The sequence below is a fragment of the Mercenaria mercenaria genome, chromosome 15 (assembly GCF_021730395.1).
Source record: "Mercenaria mercenaria strain notata chromosome 15, MADL_Memer_1, whole genome shotgun sequence".
NCBI classification, from domain to species: domain Eukaryota; kingdom Metazoa; phylum Mollusca; class Bivalvia; order Venerida; family Veneridae; genus Mercenaria; species Mercenaria mercenaria.
Genome location: NC_069375.1, coordinates 40,435,788 through 40,456,365, shown reverse-complemented (window position 1 = coordinate 40,456,365; position 20,578 = coordinate 40,435,788). Strand labels below are relative to the sequence as shown.

General features: G+C 35.3%; 1 protein-coding gene across 1 annotated transcript; it reads left to right on the top strand.

Annotated features, from left to right (window-relative positions):
- Positions 1 to 1,081: 1,081 nt before the first annotated feature.
- LOC123556599 (uncharacterized) lies at positions 1,082 to 2,740 on the top strand. The gene has a single exon (XM_045347486.2). It carries the CDS (start codon positions 1,082 to 1,084, stop codon positions 2,738 to 2,740), a length of 1,659 nt encoding a protein of 552 aa, XP_045203421.2.
- The last annotated feature ends 17,838 nt before the right edge of the window (positions 2,741 to 20,578 follow it).

The window sequence follows — 20,578 nt, the reverse complement described above, 5'->3', positions numbered from 1 at the left end:
TGAAGCTCCTTCAGAACCGGTGTTATATGATTGCGACGGGGCGTCTTAGTGATTACGCGAGCTGCAGTGTTCTGGACATGTTGCAACTTGTTAAGTGTGCTGTTTGGTATACCACTTAACAAGGCATTACAGTAGTCTAACCGTGAAGTAACCAGGCTGTTTATAAGGGTTTTTGTGGCATCACTGGTAAGATACCGTCTGATGTGACCTATTCTGCGAAGTTGTGCATATCCAGCCCTGCACACCGAGTTGACTTGTTGTTCCATATCCATACCGCTGTCAAATACTGTTCCAAGATTCCTAACACATTTCGTGGATTTTATCACAGAATCACCGACCTTCACAGAAACGTCATCAATGTACTTGGAGTTACGCTTTGATGTCAATAGCATTACCTCAGTTTTGTCAGCATTGAGCTTCAGCATGTTGGAATTCATCCACGAGACAATTTCAGTCAGACAGCTCTCAATGCGGCGCAAAGCTTCACTTCTGGCCACAGCCTCTATCGGCTTAAAAGATAGGTATAATTGAGAGTCATCAGCGTAGAAATGATGAAGAAGTCCATGACGTCTGCATATGGCACCCACGGGTTTAGTGTACATGATATAGTTCTTTGGACCAAGCACTGATCCCTGGGGCACACTGTATTTCATCAACGTAGGCGTCGACAACTCACCATCAACGCATACAGTTTGATAGCGGTCACTAAGATATGATGACATCCATGCAAGTGCTTTGTCTGTGACTCCAAAATGATGTTCGAGCCGGTGTAACAGTGTTTGGTGATCAATCGTGTCGAAAGCTTATGCTGTTCAGTTTGCTTAGAAGTTTTTGATAAACCTCAGACTTAGAAGTTTTTGATAAACCTCAGACTTGACTCTGTCTTCATTCATTCTGTAAACATGACTGTTTAGTTGGATATATTGGAAAAACTGTATAGGATAAACATAATATTCATTGTCCGTTATGTAGAGCAGACACGCATATAGATGTCATTCAGTTTAAATGTGTAGAAAAGTGGGTGGAGAATTTACCTGTAAACTTCATGCTAGTTTCGGTTTTAAGCAGCAGGAGAAACAAAATGTCGGAAGACGTAAATTACTGTGGACCATGTCTTCGAGTAGCAGAAAATAATATTGCTGTCATTTATTGTTTGGAGTGCTCTCAGAGTCTATGTGAAAATTGTAAGAAATTCCACCAAAGACTTGAAAGCCTCTCTGGGCATAAACTGTATAACTTAGGCGATGATAAAAACGATACTGACAAGCTTGACTTTTTAAAGTCTCTCACAAAATGTCCTGAGCATCAGTCAGAGGAAGTCCGATATATATGCAAGGACCACGACCAGCTTTGTTGCAACGAATGTGCCATTGTTAAACACAGGAAGTGTGATCATATCGTTTCATTGAGTGATGAAATATCCACACAGGGGACAACAGGCCCGGAAACAAAGAAACGACTCGACAAAATTGAACAGAATGCAGGAAAGTTGATCAAGCTTGAAAAGGAGCAGGATTCGAATGTCCAAGCTTCTATAGCCCAGGTAGAAGAAAAATTAGTGAAAATGAAGAATGTCATAGACGAGGCTTTCCTGAAAATGAAGCAGGCGATAAAATGTGAAGTTACAGAGAAAACTGGTAATATCCGAAAACAAAATAAGATGCAGATCGAAAGAATTGAAACCTTAACGAGTGAAATTGATAAATCCCGCAGGAAGTTAGATATTGTGCGCGAAAACGGGGAAAATGTTCATTTATTTCTTGTTGGAAGAAAGTTGATGACTGAACTGACTAAACATGAGGAAATGTTGCAAAAGCTTCAAAAAGAATCAAGCGTTAAGAATTTCAATTTGGTAGAGAATATTAAAGAGCAAGACTTAGTGAACTCCATTACATCTTGTTTTCATATCGAAGAGAAAGCCTATTCTGAACTAAAAGACTTGGAACCAGCCTTAGTATACGAAGTAAAAACGTTGTTATCAACAGGAAATTCACATTCATGCATCTGGATTGACAATTACCTTGTGGTCGCTAAGCAAAACTCGAATCAAATTCACTTGTTTGATGTCGTTGACAAAGCGATTAAATACAATAAAACGAAGACAAGTTCGTCAAATCACTGGTCTGCAGCTAAAATAGACAACTCGAAGTTTGTCCTTTGCTTTCCTCAAACTAAAACTATTGAGATAATGAAGATAATCGAAGGAGTTTTCAAAACAGAGAAAAGCATAGAAACATGCAATGATATATGGGATGTAACTTTTGACAAATTAAGTTCAGAAATGATCTGCCTTTCGAGATCTGGGGCGATTGATTGCTACAAATTAGATGGAACAAAGTCAAGATCCTTGTCGTTAACGCCTGTTGTGATGGGCGCTGTGAAAAATGCATACAGCATTTGTGTTGATAGTGACAGACAGGTGCTTTACATATCTAGCCACACGCTGAACAAGTTGCTTGCTGTCAAGTTAGATGGTGCAACTGTTTTTGAGTACAATTCCCCTAAATTGACAGCTCCATGGTATCTTGACTTGGACAGAGACGGCATCATTTATCTACCATTTTGGTACTTAGATGGAGGCAAGGGAGCTGTCCACCAGATAGATGATACTGGAAAGCTCATTCGGGAAATCAAACTTCCTGGACATGGAGCGTCCGTATGTTTTGATAGAACAGGAACAAAATTTGTGATAAGTTGTTCTGCAAGTGAATATCTTGTTCTGATGTATGATTTCAAATAACATGTGACAGTTTGATTTCTTCTTTTATACGTTAGTTTTAGAAAAACAAGGCATGTTATGGAATAGCAATGTCTGTCTGTCGGCCTGTCAACATTTTCCTTTTTTCGGAGTCTAATTCAGAAAGTGTAATGTCTTTACTATTTAAACTTTACAGAATGACTAAATGCTACGTACGGAGGATCCCTATTGTTTCTAGGCCACAGTGATCTGAAGACTGAAGATATTTTCCGGACTGTTAATCATAACGTGTAATAGGTGTAGCTTTCAGACCTTACATAATGATTTAGTACTATTATCTAGAAGAAGATTCATTATAATTTTGGGGTCAGTGACTCGAAGGGCAGTGTCACAGAGATCTGACTTAATTTCTATTAATGGTTTCGTTTCCGGCTTCTAAGTCAAACAGAAAGTATAATAACTGCAGCTTTTAAACTTTACGTCGTTGACGAGGATCTCTTTTGTTGTTGTTGTTGTTTTTGTTTTGTTTTGTTTGGACAGGAGGTCAAAGATATTGTCATAGTAAATGCAGACTCTAAGTCATAAACTCTAAGGCCACAGCATTTAAGCTTTGTACAATTACTAAGTAAGACGGGCAGATCTCTCTATATTTTAAGGTCAGTGGCTCAAAGGTCAAGATGAAAGGAACCTGCCTTAACAATAACTAGGTTGAAACGTTTGGCTTTATACATATATTTGTTTCATACAGTCATTTGGTTATACGCGTATATATTTAGTTGATATCAGACATTTGTCTGAGACTACGATTTGAAACTTACAAGGTTCAAAACAATAGTAAATAAATTAAATTGGTTGCAAAGAAATCCTGTTCCATCCGTTATTTTTTTAAACACATACTTTCAGTTAATCCATTTATAGCACTCGGCTGAAAAACGTTACAAATTTTCAAAACATACATATACAATGTATTTTGCTTACGAAGACTTCAAATTTTTGCTTTAGAAACTTTTCCTTGCTAAAGACAGTAAAATGTAAAAAGAAGTCGTGCTTTTGTACAAAATTTGACTTATTAATTGATGGATTTATAAATGAGAGTTTGTGTCTTATACGCCTGTTTGAATCTTTTATACCAGAAATTTTATGATTACTATAAATGTATGTTTGTATATCCAATTCCATAGCCATGTTTTTTTTTCTTTTGGCAAAAACAAAGTTTCTTGTATTTTTTGTTCTACAAGAGAGGGGAAGACAGGGGCACCTTAGGACAAAAATTATATTTTTTTCATTTTTCTAAAACATTTTGAATTAACTTTCTGTGATTGTCATACTATTTTAAAGTATAATCCTTCATGTACATGAGGGGTAGTCAATGGTCATGCTTTGTGCTATTATGTCTCTGAGATATGCATAGAAGAAAAATGTCCCATTGTACCCCAACCGGGGCACCACAGGACACATGGGACAATGATATAAACAAATCCATAATCTTTATTTAATCTGAACTCCAGTGATAACAATTACATCAACATCAAGAAAAAGACCACTCAATTGCCATTTGATTACAATGACAGATCTACCTTTAACTTGAAACAACCTTAACTGTTTATTAACTGTTCAAAAAGTGTAAAATGACACTCTCAATTTAGATATAAATAAATCTATGAACCTTACTTCATCTTAACTGAAAAGACAATTCTAAAACATCAGCATCAAGACACAGAAAGATCAGATGTCATTTAATTACAATCACAGATCTAACTGAAACAACATTAATTAATGTCTTAGGTAAAACAATGCAACAGTATGAAATAAACATACATATCTGTCTATTAACTTCTCAACATAAAGTATTAACTGAATTCTCATATAAGTCCTGCTTTATCCAGTTATGGCATGTCAACAATATTCGTGCCTTTACTCAGAAATAGTGAGTTTTGTCGAGGTCAAACCTTAGCTATTTTTCAGCTCTTGCGGTGCCTCCTTTATTGCTTGGCTGAGACCATTTCATTACAATGTCATCATATTTCATCTCATCAGTTTCCTTGTTGTCTGGTATAATGAATATTGAAGCCTGATTTTTCATGTGTTGACGTTTCAAAAAAAAAGTTTTCTACATTTGTATGCATTATTTTATCAATGTAATAGCTTGTGGGTTTCTTCCAGCTGTACTTAACACTGTCCCATGGTGCATCGTGCTCACCCCCACACTAACCTAACATTTTCAAAAAATATGAAGGTCATCTGCTTCACCTGAAGGTCATCTGCTTCACTGGGAGTAAACATTTTGTGAAATTATCAACTTGTGTGTGCTTAATAAATTATGATATAGAAATGATTTTAAAAACTTCACTGCAGAACTTAACGAGATAATATTAGTGATAAGATTTTTTTTTACTCAGAGTAGTAAAAAGAAAAAAGAAAAAAGAAAGAAAACTTAGTTAAAGTTTTTTTTTTGTTTTAAATCCTCCTACCTTCAAGCTCCGTATAGAAAAACAGCTTGAGAAAGGCAAGATTTTTAGCGATTTAGACAGATTAGTTTATTTTTTAGAAAAAAGGTACATCTGATGTCCCATGGTGCCCATGTTCCATAGTGTTCCGGTCTCCCCAGCATCTGGTTGTTATGTATCATTTCAGATAACATGACACGACATTACTAATTTTAAAAAATCAAATTATTTTGATAATGGGTCAGCAAAATAAGCAATTTTAGGTTTATACTAGCCAATTTGCCAAATAATTAATATGAAAAACTGAACTGAAATGAAAAAAAGCAAAATATGCATTGCCATTAGCTATGAAAAAAATGCATGTAGCTATGAAGTAACTGAATATTGAAATACAAGCAAATATTGCCAATTCAACCAGATCACTGATTTGTTTTGTCCTTTTTTTCTAAGAAAAAGTGGGTAGCTAGAAATGCACCGCGTTTTTCCGTCAGACTAAAACTTTTGATATTAATTGGAACAAATGTTGCCCATAATGATACGGCGTGTCGGGCGCAAGTCCAAGTCAGATTAAGAGTTCAAAGATTTAGGTCGGTTTGATATTCAAATAACTTTGGCATAATATGCACCATTTCAAGACCACAACCTCTAGCTGAACGTTCAAGGCCACACTTAGGGGTCCAAAATGTTATGTTATAGATGCACTCCCGGTAATCTCCAGAATCATAACCTCTCGGTTATGTATGGAAATGCTTCTGTTGCGATTTCCGGTTATGATGGTTTTCACGTAAAAACAGTGACATAGGTAAAGAATTCTTACGTTTTCTTTCTAATATTACTGTAAATGAAAAATCAGCGAATGCTATTCGATGCAGGATTGAACAATGATTACATACATACAAGATTTTCCGTCAGCGACCAACTGTTTGCTTCCTGTCAACTTTAGAAGTTGTACACATTATGACATTTCAGCGTTTCTGTGCCACCCATACCGCTTTTTGCTATTGTTTTCGAACACATACGTTCTCTTGCGGCAAATAGTCGGCGTCAGTCGATACACAAACGTTTTAATTTATCCCCATAAAAACGTGTAAACGCGTTGTTATTACGGAAATATTGCAGATTATTAAGTGTTATGATTCGGTTGATGATGTTATCATTCTTCAAAGGGGGCTATGATTCTTCGTATAACAATATCTGCCGTAGGAAATTCAAAACTATTCTGTCAGGAAACAAAATTAAACCATGGATGTGCAGATTACCATGTCTGAATAGAATGTCTTATTTGTTGTTGCTAATATTATTTCCATTATCTCAGTTGTTTTCTCAGTTGTCTTTAAATTTTCATATTAGAAATTATATCGTAGGAAATTCAATCCTCATTAGTTCTTTTTAAAGGACCACATATACAAAAAGAAAAACGACATTTAAAGTAAGTATTAAACATTGTTTTCTACTATTAAGGGATGTGGAATTGCTTGGAGTGGGAAAAAAGCAAATAAGAGTGTTAAAAAAGACACTCAGCTGCAATGTGTTTGCAGCATGTCTGCCATTGCTGTTTAAAATCTTTAGTGGAGGGCATTCATTAATGTTGTGAGAACTTGTTGCCCAACCATTTTTTCTTTACTTCATTATGCTGTGTATATGTGCTGTTATTGTAAATATGTAAAATAAAATATGCTTAAACTAAACTACGTCTTCCATTTCCATTTATATATAAGAAAAAGAAAAGAAGACACAAACTTATAGTCCACAAAACTTAATCTGAAGTACATTTTTATACACTCGGAAATGTCTACATGCAGTAGACTTAGGTCACCTCGCACTGTCAAACAGGTTAACTTCATGCTAGATCAAAGACATGAAAGAGTAAAGCCAAAAATCAATATATAAAAAATTCCCGACAATTTTCCTTTGAAGTTTAACTGCCACATGCCTGTATTTATTTTAGGCTATTAAATTGTGTCTAAATAGGAGTCATCTTTAAAAATACTGTAAAAGTACGATTTACGAACATCCAAGTATTTTTTTTAATTGATATCTGATGTGATATTCTTCTGCAAGAATGAGAGTTATATGTTTAATTTGCAAGCTATTGTTTCCTATGACAATCTATTAGGTCGTCCTCATGCTCAGATTTTGTGTCATTGGTCAATCTCAATGTATGATACCATAACGTCATGTCTCAAAAAGAAAGCACTGCATCGGGTTATTTTCCGAAAAAAAGCTGGATTTTTTTTGTTTGTTATTTTCAAATGCAGTCATTTTAAAATAAAGCTTAGATGAGCAAATTGTGATTTTTTTGTGGTCCGAAGGACCTGCTAGCATTCAGAATTCACTGCTCCAACCGAAAATACATTGTCCCGGGTCATCGGACCACCGTTTGCGTGTCGACCCATGCATTTGTGGTTATATTCTGTTTCGACAGATATTGTTTTACGAAGAATCATAACCCCCTTTGAAGAATCATAACATCACCAACAGAATCGTAACACTTAATAATCTGCAATATTTCCGCCGTAAACAACGCTTTCACACGTTTTTATGGGGATAAATTGAAACGTTTGTGTATCATTGATCGACTGACGCCGACTATTTGCCGCAAGAGAACGTATGTGTTCGAAAACAATAGCAAAAAGCGGTATGGGTGGCACAGAAACGCTGAAATATCATCATTTGTACAACTTATGAAGTTGACAGGAAGCAAACAGTTGGTCACTGCACGGAAAATCTTGTATGTATGTATGTAATCATTGTTTATCCTGTATCAAATAGCATTCGCTGATTTTTCATTTATAGTAATATTAGAAAGAAAACGTAAGAATTCTTTACCTGTGACACTGTTTTTATGTAAAAACCATCATAACCGGAAATCGCAACAGAAGCATTTCCACACCTAACCGAGAGGTTATACTTCTGGAGATTACCGGGCGTGAGATGGCTTTCAAAGCTTTTACATCACAGCTTAGTTGTACAGTGATAAATATCGCACTTGCCGAACCCTCAAGTCAGTGCAATATTTTGTCATTAATCGTGAAATGGAAGTGAGAGTAAATATATATTAACGCAGTATATGATATTTTGCCAAAATCTTTTAAAACTGTCGAATTTAGAGATATAGAGCTATCTAACAAAGCTTATGTTTTTGTGTTACTTAAAATAGAATATGGTCATAAGATGAATAAAATGATTTTTGTTGATTTTTTTGATATGACATACATAACAATTCAAACATGTATCAGAGTCATTTTATTGAAATTTAAATATGTCATCTATGCGTTAATGTCTGCATAATGTCAGAACATGTATTATCAGTGATATTAAAATGATGGCAAAATGCCAAATGTTTCATTAAAGCAACTCTTTTATGCAATTGTGGTATCACAATCTGATAAAAATGATATTTGATACGAATGTGTCAAGATGACAAGTTTGTACAGTATCTTGCAATGCAATTCACAAAATAATTATTCTATATATTCAAAGTTAGCTGATAGCAGTTGTTCACAAACTGTTTTATGCATTATTATAGGGTTGCGAAAGGAACAACTTGCAATATTATACATGATCTCAAATAGCCGGAGATATCGAAGTGGTTATTACAAACATAATTGCTTTAATAGCGGACTCACTGATCTAGTGGTATAACTGTCTGACTACGAAACCAATGGTCATTTAGTCGATGCGTCTTCTACTAGTATATATATTTTAATATCGTCAAGTCTGTTGGAGGAGTCGCCTGTGTTAGTGGGCGTGGACAGTGTTGTATTATCCATTACTGCTCATGAACAGACTCAATCAAACCGAGTCTGCAATTTTCACTGTTTGTCTTGTTCTCGATGCTTCTGGGGGATCTACTTTTCAGAATTTATTTATAGTATACCACAAGCGGCTATAGATATAGTAAAGTATTAACAACATATTGAATACAACTTTCCAATACTCAAACAAATTATCAGATAGCAATAACCAGATCAGGAAATTTGATTTATCGAATAGGATTTATGTTTTAGTTCCAAAAGTATATTTAGCTTCATTCTAAACGAACGCGTCGTTTTCTGCGTAAATGAAAAAGAAAATCAACAAAGCTATGAACAAGTAGCTTTATAAGATTCACATGATCAAAAGGACACTAGATAATTTATCAGTTAGAAATAAATGTAACTAATGGACCAAATGGCGGTATGAAATGAGATTATTTAAAATGAGGACAATTTACGTTGTTCAATTTGATAAACCTTGGACTGTGTCATGTCCTTAATCATTCTGTCATGAATGTTATGCTGGATATATTGCGAAAATTGTATAGGATAAACGAGATATCCATTGCCCATTATGCACAACAGACACAAACATAGATATTATTTTTTTTGATAGTACAGAAAAGTGGGTAGAGTATTTACCAGTAAATTGTATTCAGAAGCAGGAAAAATAAAATGGCGACAGATATAAGACATTGCGGACCATGTCTTCGGGAAGAAACAAAATTACCAGCTGTGATACATTGTTTGGAGTGTTCAGAGAGTCTTTGTGACAGTTGCAGAAAGTTTCATTAGAAAATGAAAAGTCTTTCAAGTCATAAACTGTATAACATAGGTGAAGAAAAAACAGATACTGATCTACTCGATTTTTTAAAATCACTAACGAGATGTCCCGAACATGCGACAAAGGAGGTCAGATATATTTGCATGGACCATGACCAACTTTGTTGTAATGAATGTGTGATAGTTAAACACAGAAAATGTGACAATATGGTTTCATTAGCAGACGAAACAGTGGCAATGAAAAACACAGTCCAAGAAACAAAGAAACATTTTGACGAAATTAAAGATAGTGCGGAGAAATTGATTCAGAATGAAAATGTACAAAAGTCTGCTGTCCAGGCCTCTGAAGTTCAGTTTGAAGAGAAAATTGATAGAATTAAGAATATAATAGACGATGCGTTCTTAAAAATGAAGCAGAATATTACCAATGAACTTGCAGAGAAAAGTGGAAACATTCGAAAACAAATTAGCATGCAAATTGAAAGAACTGAAACATTAAATAGTGAAGTTGATCAGTCTCGTAAGAAATTAGATTTTGTTTGCGAAAATGGAGAGAAAGTTCATTTATTTCTGATGGAAAGAATATTTAAGATGGAATTAAGAAAACACGAAGACATGCTGCAAAAGTTTCGACGAGAATCAAGTGTTAAAACTTTAAATATGATAGAGGACATCACTGATCAAAATTTAGAGAAGACAATAACATCTTGTTTTCACATTGAAGAAAAAGTCATAAAGCCAATATGCGAGTGTGAGGGAACATTGAATGTTTCAGAAGGCCATGCACGTTCATGCATCCTTCACAATTATGTGGTAGTCACCTTGCAAGACGTGAAACAGAGTAAGTTGAAAAAATGAAAAGTCTTCACAGCCCTGGTTCTTGGCAATGATTAACCATGTGAAATTTGCCGTATGTTATCCGTATGCCAAAACAACTGAGATAATGAAAATCACTGACGGATCATTCGAGATACTAAGGTATCTTTGAAGACACTATGAACTATGTCTTTGTTTTATCAAAGCGTACGCCTAACCTATTTCCGGGAAGATGAAAAGATATCTGTACGGCTAGGTCCGAAATGATCTGCCTTTCGCGATCAGGGGCATTAGATGGAACAAATACCGAATCTATTTCTTTATCTCCTGAGATGTTGAAAGTTACTAAAAATGCAAAGAGTATTTGTTTCGATACTAGTAGCAAAAGTTCATAGTCTTCTTGTTCAGCTCGACAGCTTTCCTTGCAAGTGTATCACTTCATGTAAAATAGAACGTCGTTAATTATCTATATCTTAGATGAAGATCATTGACTTTGTATATACACATGTAGTATAGAACTGTTTCAGATGTTCGTGTGACACAAATACATGAGATATATGTTGCATGTTACATTTACTTTTATTATTAATATCATTAAATAATATGATTGCTGACATTGATGATGTTGTCTATAATGTTAAAGAAAATATTACTTTTATGCTATATTCATGCAATTTAAAGGCAGAAAGATAATACCTTGCCATCCTAATATAAAGTTTAAACATTCTTTTTTTAAATCGTATACACGCATGTATTATTATTATTATTATTATTATTATTATTTACCAGATTTTTATAACGCTCTTTTCATCTATAAAATAAACGTTCAAAAGCGCTGAACGTGTATGCAGTCGAATACTGAATACAATCAGAAAAAATATGATAGTCTTTGAGTAACATTTATGAAAATGTGTCTGTACATGTTGAAAGAAAGAGTAAATAAGATTGCTAGGAATACTTGACATAATTTTCCTGTTTAGGTAGTGAAATCTCTTTCTACGACCGGAAATAATACTCGACAATTTTCGTGTGTTTGCGTATTCTTATTAGGTATTTCCGCGTTCTTCGGACGTCAGTGAAGCTCAAACGCGCACAAAGGTCTCTGGGAAAACTTTGTTTGTTTTGGGTTTAACGCCGTTTCTCAACAGTATTGCAGTCATATAACGGCAGTCAGTTAGCATAACCAGTGTTGCTGGATTCTGTACCAGTACAAACCTGTTCTCCGCAAATAACTGCCAACTACACCACATTAATTATCAGAGGTGGAGGACGGACGAATGATTTCAGACAAAATGTCTTTTATCAAATCGTCACGGAGAACATACGCCCAGTCAGATAATCGAACTCTCAAACCCGCGATCCGTAGACCAACGCTCTCATTACTGAGCTAAGCGGGCGGGTTTCTGGAAAAACTGTAAAATGCCTAAATCACATTAGGAGAATAAAAAATTTGTCGTTTGTCATTACGGGTCCACTACCTTAACTGAATTGCGAGTGTACGCCATCTTCTGTAAATTTTACAGAATAAGAAAAACGAGTTGCTCTCATGCTTTATCGACTAAAGTACATGTACAAGAGCAAGCTCTATACAGCCGATAGTCACAATGTTCGATCCACAGTATTGTGCTTGTTCTAATATTGTCCGTTGACATTTCTGGCTTGAATGCTATAGAACATGATCTTGAAGAGGTCAAGCTGGCATATCAAGCAATTCCTTCCAATACCTACTAGGTTATTTCGTCGTGAGTGCTTATGTTTCATTATCTTACTAACCTAGCTTACATTTACATGATCTTGAAGAGGTCAAGCTGGCATTTCAAGCAATTCAAAGTCCTTCCAATACCTACTAGGTTATTTCGTCGTGAGTGCTTATGTTTCATTATCTTACTACCCTAGCTTACATTTACATGATCTTGAAGAGGTCAAGCTGGCATATCAAGCAATTCAAAGTCCTTCCAATACCTACTATAGGTTATTTCGTCGTGAGTGCTTATGTTTCATTATCTTATTGACCTAGCTTACATTTACATGATCTTGAAGAGGTCAAGCTGGCATTTCAAGCAATTCAAAGTCCTTCCAATACCTACTAGGTTATTTCGTCGTGAGTGCTTATGTTTCATTATCTTACTAACCTAGCTTACATTTACATGATCTTGAAGAGGTCAAGCTGGCATATCAAGCAATTCAAAGTCCTTCCAATACCTACTAGGTTATTTCGTCGTGAGTGCTTATGTTTCATTATCTTACTAACCTAGCTTACATTTACATGATCTTGAAGAGGTCAAGCTGGCATATCAAGCAATTCAAAGTCCTTCCAATACCTACTAGGTTATTTCGTCATGAGTGCTTATGTTTCATTATCTTACTAACCTAGCTTACATTTACATGATCTTGAAGAGGTCAAGCTGGCATATCAAGCAATTCAAAGTCCTTCCAATACCTACTATAGGTTATTTCGTCGTGAGTGCTTATGTTTCATTATCTTACTGACCTAGCTTACATTTACATGATCTTGAAGAGGTCAAGCTGGCATATCAAGCAATTCAAAGTCCTTCCAATACCTACTATAGGTTATTTCGTCGTGAGTGCTTATGTTTCATTATCTTACTAACCTAGCTTACATTTACATGATCTTGAAGAGGTCAAGCTGGCATATCAAGCAATTCAAAGTCCTTCCAATACCTACTATAGGTTATTTCGTCGTGAGTGCTTATGTTTCATTATCTTACTAACCTAGCTTACATTTACATGATCTTGAAGAGGTCAAGCTGGCATATCAAGCAATTCAAAGTCCTTCCAATACCTACTAGGTTATTTCGTCGCGAGTGCTTATGTTTCATTATCTTACTGACCTAGCTTACATTTATTTGGTTAAGAAAACAGCTGCAAATACCGTATTCCACCATTTTCTTCAGTTTTACTTATTTTGTAGTGTAGTGGACGATTTGTCATATGTTTTCGCGACAATATACATATAGTCGGCACAATGATGATCATGATAAATTATATTCGATAAGACGTCCTCTTTCTTTAATTGACTGAGCAAGATAGTATAGATAAGCCATGAATCAATTTCATGAAAAGATATTTGAGCCGCACCATGAGAAAACCAACATAGTGCGTTTGCGACCAGCGTGGATCCAGACCAGCCTGCGCATCCGTGCTGTTCGCTTTCAAATGCTATTGCAATTAGAGAAACCATTAGCGAACAGCACGGATCCTGCGCATCCGCGTAGTCTGGTCAGGATCCATGCTGTTCGCTTTCAAAGCCTATTGCAATTAAAGAAACCATTAGCGAACAGCATGGATCCTGACCAGACTGCGCGGATAGGCAAGCTGGTCTGGGTCCATGCTGGTCGCAAAGGCACTATGTTGGTTTTCTCATGGTTTTCTCATGGTGCGGCTCATTTGAAGATCGTATTTTTGAAAGGTCTTTAATCTAATAAGAATAACTCAAACGAACTATTGATGCAGACTGTTCTGATGAAATCAGTTCCCTTACTCTGAAAGTGCTAATATTTGAAATCTTCATATGCAAATACATATTACAGTGAAATGTTTCATGTGACGGGTGTTACACCTCAAAATGGTAGCAACGAATTTTGGCAGTCACTACCGGAAATTTTGGCAGTCACTACCGAAATTCGGCCGAGTTCCGGTAGTCACTACCAAAATGCGTTACACTCAACGCAATATGGTAGTTTACAAAAATGCAGTACCAAAGTGCGTTGGATATGTAGACATCCAACGCACAACGGTATTAATAATAATCTCATGATTAACAAAAAGAATACATTGTGACGAATAGACGATATTATTTCAAGGAAAGTTATGATGGAACTTAGTCGCTCATCCGACTTTGAACTTTTAACTTTGAAGATATATCGGCCCTAGATTCAGTCAAACAGGACAATTGGAACACACGTGAGAGAGGTCAATGCAACTCTAACATGGACATACATCGAGAGATTTTGAAGCAACTTGACACAACTGTTCACCACAATTATTTGATGCGTCGTTTGCATGACCCTGGGACAGGTAAATAAGTATAAACTGTTTGAGATTAAATTCAGGAGATTCACAAGATAAGGTCACATAAGACGGGTTGTATAATACCTTTAAAAGTATATAAGACCCCTAAAAGACGCACACAATTCACCATTTATGTTCATGTGGGATGTTTTAAAAAATGTCTAGGTTGAGGACCCACGTGCCATCCTCACATTTATACTTAGTTTTACAGAATTCAACATTTTCGTGCTTTAAAAAATCTCGTTGGACTATCCCTCCAACAATTTGAGGCCCCTTTCACTGTTCAGGAATCTACATTTTAGTTGTTTTTATAAGAAAACTATATCTTGGGAGGTGAACTCCGAACCCCCTCCCACGCCATTTTTATAAGAGACATTCCCTCTTTTTATTTCTCTCTCTCTCCCCCACCTCTCTCTCTTATGCGTAATGTAAAAATGAGCACAGCCCCTAATGTAGAAAAAAAACTACCAAAATACGTTCCATTCCATGGTTCTTAACACGTCATATGTACCCTTGCAACGCACTTTGTCGCTACCAAAATTCGACTACCAAAATGCGTTGCTACCAATTTGATGTGTAACAGACGGGCGTGCACTTTATTGCAAGTTTTTTCTTCGACAGAATCAGTTTTCGACTCTTCCTACAACAGCAAAGAAGTATAAAATACATTTGTTTTTATAGCTCTTTGCTACAAGTCACGTGGGTTCCCCTGACATGAAAAGTCTATAGGTTTATAGACTTAAGATATGGTAGTTGTTATTAATATAGTTTACAAAAATCTGAAGGCAACCCACTTTGATTAAGAAAAGACGGCTTTACGCAAGAGTAGGGATATGATGTCTGTTATTTATCTCACACCATTTTGTAACATTGTAAAAGAACATCTACGGTAACTCTTTTTTCGGCGACGCCGTCTAAATTCGTTTACGTTACCTATGCCACGTGACTTCAGTTTGCAAATCAAACTACTTGATAACGCATTATAGATAATTTATCAAAATGGAAGATTTATGCAACACTCTTCCTGATTGGACGAGAGTGTCAATTTCTTTCACTCTGTTGATTGTGCTACGCTGAGTGAAATGTAGTCAAAGCGTTTATCCTAAACGACGCTGTTCACAGTTTTAAAGCTAACTTTGGCTCAGTATATTTAGCAAGAATATTGATATATCTCAAAATGATAAGTAAGTTTAATAAATATGATAAAAACCTGTTCAAATACCAACATATATCAGATTAAAAAAAGAGCTGAATACTGTCTGCGTATCACATGAATAAGGGTGTGATAAGAGTCTTTTATGTAGAGAAGTGCTTTTAAAAGATTTTCCTTGTTACAATTGTCGTCTGTATATGAAAAGGTTTCTTGCTTTTGTGACTTATTCAGATTGCATATTAAAATGAATACTTGTTTGCTTTGTTATATTTGTTATAAATTATTTAACTGATTTATTATATATGAATATTTTCCTTTAGTATGGTTTGCAAATATTGAACTCAGTTGAAATCTGTTTTATTATATATATGCTATATAATGACTGAATCTCATTACACTTAAAAAAGTGAAAGTACGCTGCATACAGTTTATCTGTGTGATATGACTACGGTCAAACTTTGCTTATGAAACAGAAATAATTACATTTGTATGTTTTGCTTGACCTTCACTTTTTTATAGATGTGACGTCATTATCCAAAGATTCATGAATAGCGAATATGCATTTGTTAAAGCAGGAACAGTTGGCCTATTTTAGAAATAAATAAAAATAATAAATAAAATAAAATCCTTTAATTGATTTTTTCTCATGTATTCTAATCAAACTTAATTTGTAGCATCTTTATTAGGCCCGCAGCCAACTTTGTTCAGCTGAGACATTTAACCCCTTTTAGGGGCTGCTAGAGCTAAAACTAGAAATGCCTTTATACAGCGTCTCATGAACAGCTTGGTGGATCTTTGTCATACTTGATCTGGAGCATCATTATAAGGTCCTCTTCCAAATTTATTTATATAGGAACTTGGGCCCTATTAGGGACCACTATAGCTAAAAGTAGATATGCCTTTCTTCGCATGAACCACTAAAATGTAATGGATTTTTATCAAACTCGATGTGTACCAATATCGTAAGGTATCCTGCTATTTTGTTACAAATGGGGATAGGGACCAATTTAGCTTAAAATATAAACACGTTTAATGACCTCTTCTCATGAACCGCTTCATGAATCTTCATCAAACTACTGCTTTAATTATTCGTCTAAGGATAAACGAAACAAAATTGCAACCCTACGAAACCTTTGCGAAAAATTAAAAAAGGACCATTTAAATTGTTAAAGTACGGTGTTTAGTTTTGCAATTTGAAAAATGTTAGATGAAAGATGAATGTTAGATGAAAAATTCATAAACTTCTTTCCTTATTACAATTCGCCGACCATCATTTTTAAAGATATTTCTTGTTTTCGCATAAAGACAAAAAATAAAAAGTATAAAATGAAACTGACTACCCATCATTAAGTTTGAAACAGCCAATATATGAAGTCATTTTATTATTCATATTATTTTAATCAAATGTGAAAGCCAATAAAATATCAGGTGCTGTGTAGAAACCTTTCTCCTTTCTCCATTGAAAAAATCGAGACAAAACGTTAATTTTGAAACAAAAAATATAGTAGTCTTAAGTGCCTTTTTTTTTATTTGAATTCCTTATAGATGTCAGTAGTTGAAAGCCATTAAATTACCAAATGAGCCAGGTTATTGGCAATCTCGCCACCTATCCGCTCTGCCATTTTATACAGAGATTTGAGAGGCGTATATATATAGCAGAAATAGCTCATCTGTCCACAAGTGCGAAAAAAGGAGAAATATGGAAGTGAAGTGTTTCATAACATTTTTAATGCTGGTTTTTCGATTAACAGGTAAAATGCTTTGTTCGTCATCGTGTAAAAAACGTAGAAGGTTCTATAATTGTTCTATTTTTCAGCAAGTCTGTTTTCTGATCAACATAGTATTTCTAGAACCAACTTTGAGCCAGTAAATCAGACGAAAAATATAACAAAAAACTAATGAATTTCTCTTATCGTTTAAACACTTGGATGAATTCGCGGTAGAAACATTGTTTTTTTTCACTTGAAACGCAAATAGAACAGTATACAAGTTGATAATTTCAGCAAAAAATAATTTGCGGAAATCTGGATAGCCCGATTAAACGTAGCATTTTATCCAAGATTTTTTTATATCTTGATTATCTACTGGAGAGTTTAAATCCGCTATATATATATGAACGTTAAAATAATCTCCACAAATTTTACATCACCTTAAAGACATTTTACATGAAAATATGATGAGTAGTAAGCAAATCGATACTTGTTAACTGATTTACAAGAATAGTTTGACGGACCGTGAAATAACTTTTCATCAAAAAAAAAAAAAAAAAAAAAAAAAATGGACAAGTATATCATGTTCCTATGGAAATAGTGCCAATTTATTTAAAATATAGATGACTTTGGCATTTGACATAGAGATTCAATGAATTAGGACTAATTTGATCGGCACAACACATATTTTTGAGCTGGCATTGCAAAAAGTAATGAAGCCGCCTGTTGCTAACACCATACTGTCTGAAGAGTTTACAATATCCAGATATAAATAAAAGAGATACAATACTTATCAATAAAAGTGACAAGCATAGAAATAAAATTGCAGGCCAGTTAGTAAACTTTACAAAGTTTCCGCTGACGGCATCGGGGTGGCCAGCCCACGTGACTTGTTCTTATGACTTAATGGATTTTCATAAGATAAAGAGCATCGAAGACAGCAAAATCAGTGCTTTCCTCCACATGAAACGTCTGCATTCAGTTCTCGGTACTTTTTCAAACACTTGACCGAACTGCGAAAGGGTTTACGTTATCTACACAGTCCACGAAAGTTTTTCTAAACAGTGTTTTATTGGTTATCATCAGTTTTCTGCATTTTGCGTCGCTATGTTGCTTCTGTGCATCTCCGCTTCCGCAATGTATTTCATATATCCTCAGTATATTTACAATATACCCTATTATATTTTTGCAATGTAGGGATAATACATGTTTTTATGTGTATTAACGTCTGCAGAAGCCCGCGGGATTGTTTGTGACCGAGACCGAAGGTCGAGGTCACAAACATATCCCAAGGGCTTCTGCAGACGTTAATACACAAAACAAACGTGTATTGCCGCTATTCTTGCATAAAAATATATTTCACGACGATTTATGTATTGTTTTCATACGTGATGACTTGACGATTCCGGTACATTTTTTATTTACCATTCCAGTTGTTCTTGGAAACGGTAAACATGTTTTAAATATCCGTATCCAGGGCCCGGAAATAAACAACACTATCAAAAGCACATCCTGAAGGTTTTTAAGCGATTTTTTATCTCTCATTATTAAAAACATAAAATTACCAATAACTGTTCATATCATTTCACAGTTTGGTGGACTCGATCACAATTTCAAGAATAATAACTTTGCATTCGAGTTATATTGAGTACGGACACGCAGTTGGAGTACGGATAAGTACGAACGTAGTGTCAAGTTTCCAAGCTGTTTATATAAATTCTTCGAGAAATTAGATAAAAACATACCGACTGATACTTACCAAAATCATAAATATAATACTTAAAAACGATCAACAGCACAAGTTACACGCGATACTTATTTATTCACAGTTATTTACAATAACTGTACAGACGCTTTGTAAAGGGAGTGCACTTTAAGAGAAGCTATTGCGTACATTGATGGGGGTAGTACGTTTGGGCTTGGAAACAGATACAGCTAAATATACTATGGATTACATTGTATTTATAATGCTACAAGATGAGGTTGTTAAGGAAGAAACAAGACCCAGATGCCAAATATCAATGTGCGTAAAAATACATACATATATCCCTGGCAAAGCATTTCAAAAATAAAAATCATGTATTAACAGCACGTGAATTGCCTTGTTTGCACACGATTTTTCTCCCGTTAATACATGGGCGGATCCAGTGAAAAAAGTAGTTTTTATGCAAGAATGTACAATAGCTTTCACTGAAAGTCTCCTTCCATACATACAATCTTGTTAAGTTATTTTTATGTTACATGAATAATCACATTTTTTAGCTGAGTCTTATAACAAAGTGACGAGTTGACCTTCATCAATAGATTGTCTGTAGCTCCTCCTTATAAGTTTTCTTTAACCAACCTATAAATTACGCGTTCCTGAAGGACGGTGCATTTCTACGGTGTACCTGCGTTTCTTGCTTATTGCTAAGTAGTCGCTGAATGTATGACAACAAAAGTTCGGTGTTTCGTCAACGGATATAACCTATCTTCAGAAATATCTAAAGACGTTTATAACGCTGATATTAGTAGGAAATCATATTCCAGGACACTCTTTCAGCGTTCCAAAGGGAACGAATTACAACGGTAACGCTGAAAAATCACGTCCGATAGTTACTCCGATGATGTTGTAGGGATAGCGCATGTTTTTTTTTTCGTGTTATAACGTCTGCAGAATCGAAAGGGATTTGTTGGTATCCGAGCCCGTAGGGCGAAGGTACCAACGTATCCCGAGGGATTCTGAAGAGGTTATAACACGAAATGAACATGCGCTAACGCTATTCTAGCTTAAACGCGAAAAAAACAAAAAAAAAAACACTAATAAATGGATACATTCTCCCTCAATGTCATTATTTCATGAAACGCGCGGGAATGTCTTTGCTATTTTTTCACGTTGACGTCATTTCCGTTTTAATTAATTATCTGTTTTGTGGCCTTAATGCGTTTACGCTTTGCCACGGAACGCGCATATATAAAAGCTGTTATAACAGCACGTGAGCGCGAGAATCTCTCTGTTAGCACATGTTTTCTATCTTGTTAAAACATCCCCAAAAAGTAGTGACAAGAACATATGTTTTATGCTAGAATAAGTATTCGTGTCAAGGTTCTTTAATTTAACCTGGCAGCGGCAAGTGATTCTGGCTTTGCGAGCAGTGCAGACCAAGATCAGCCTGCACGTGATCATGGTCTGGACTATTCGC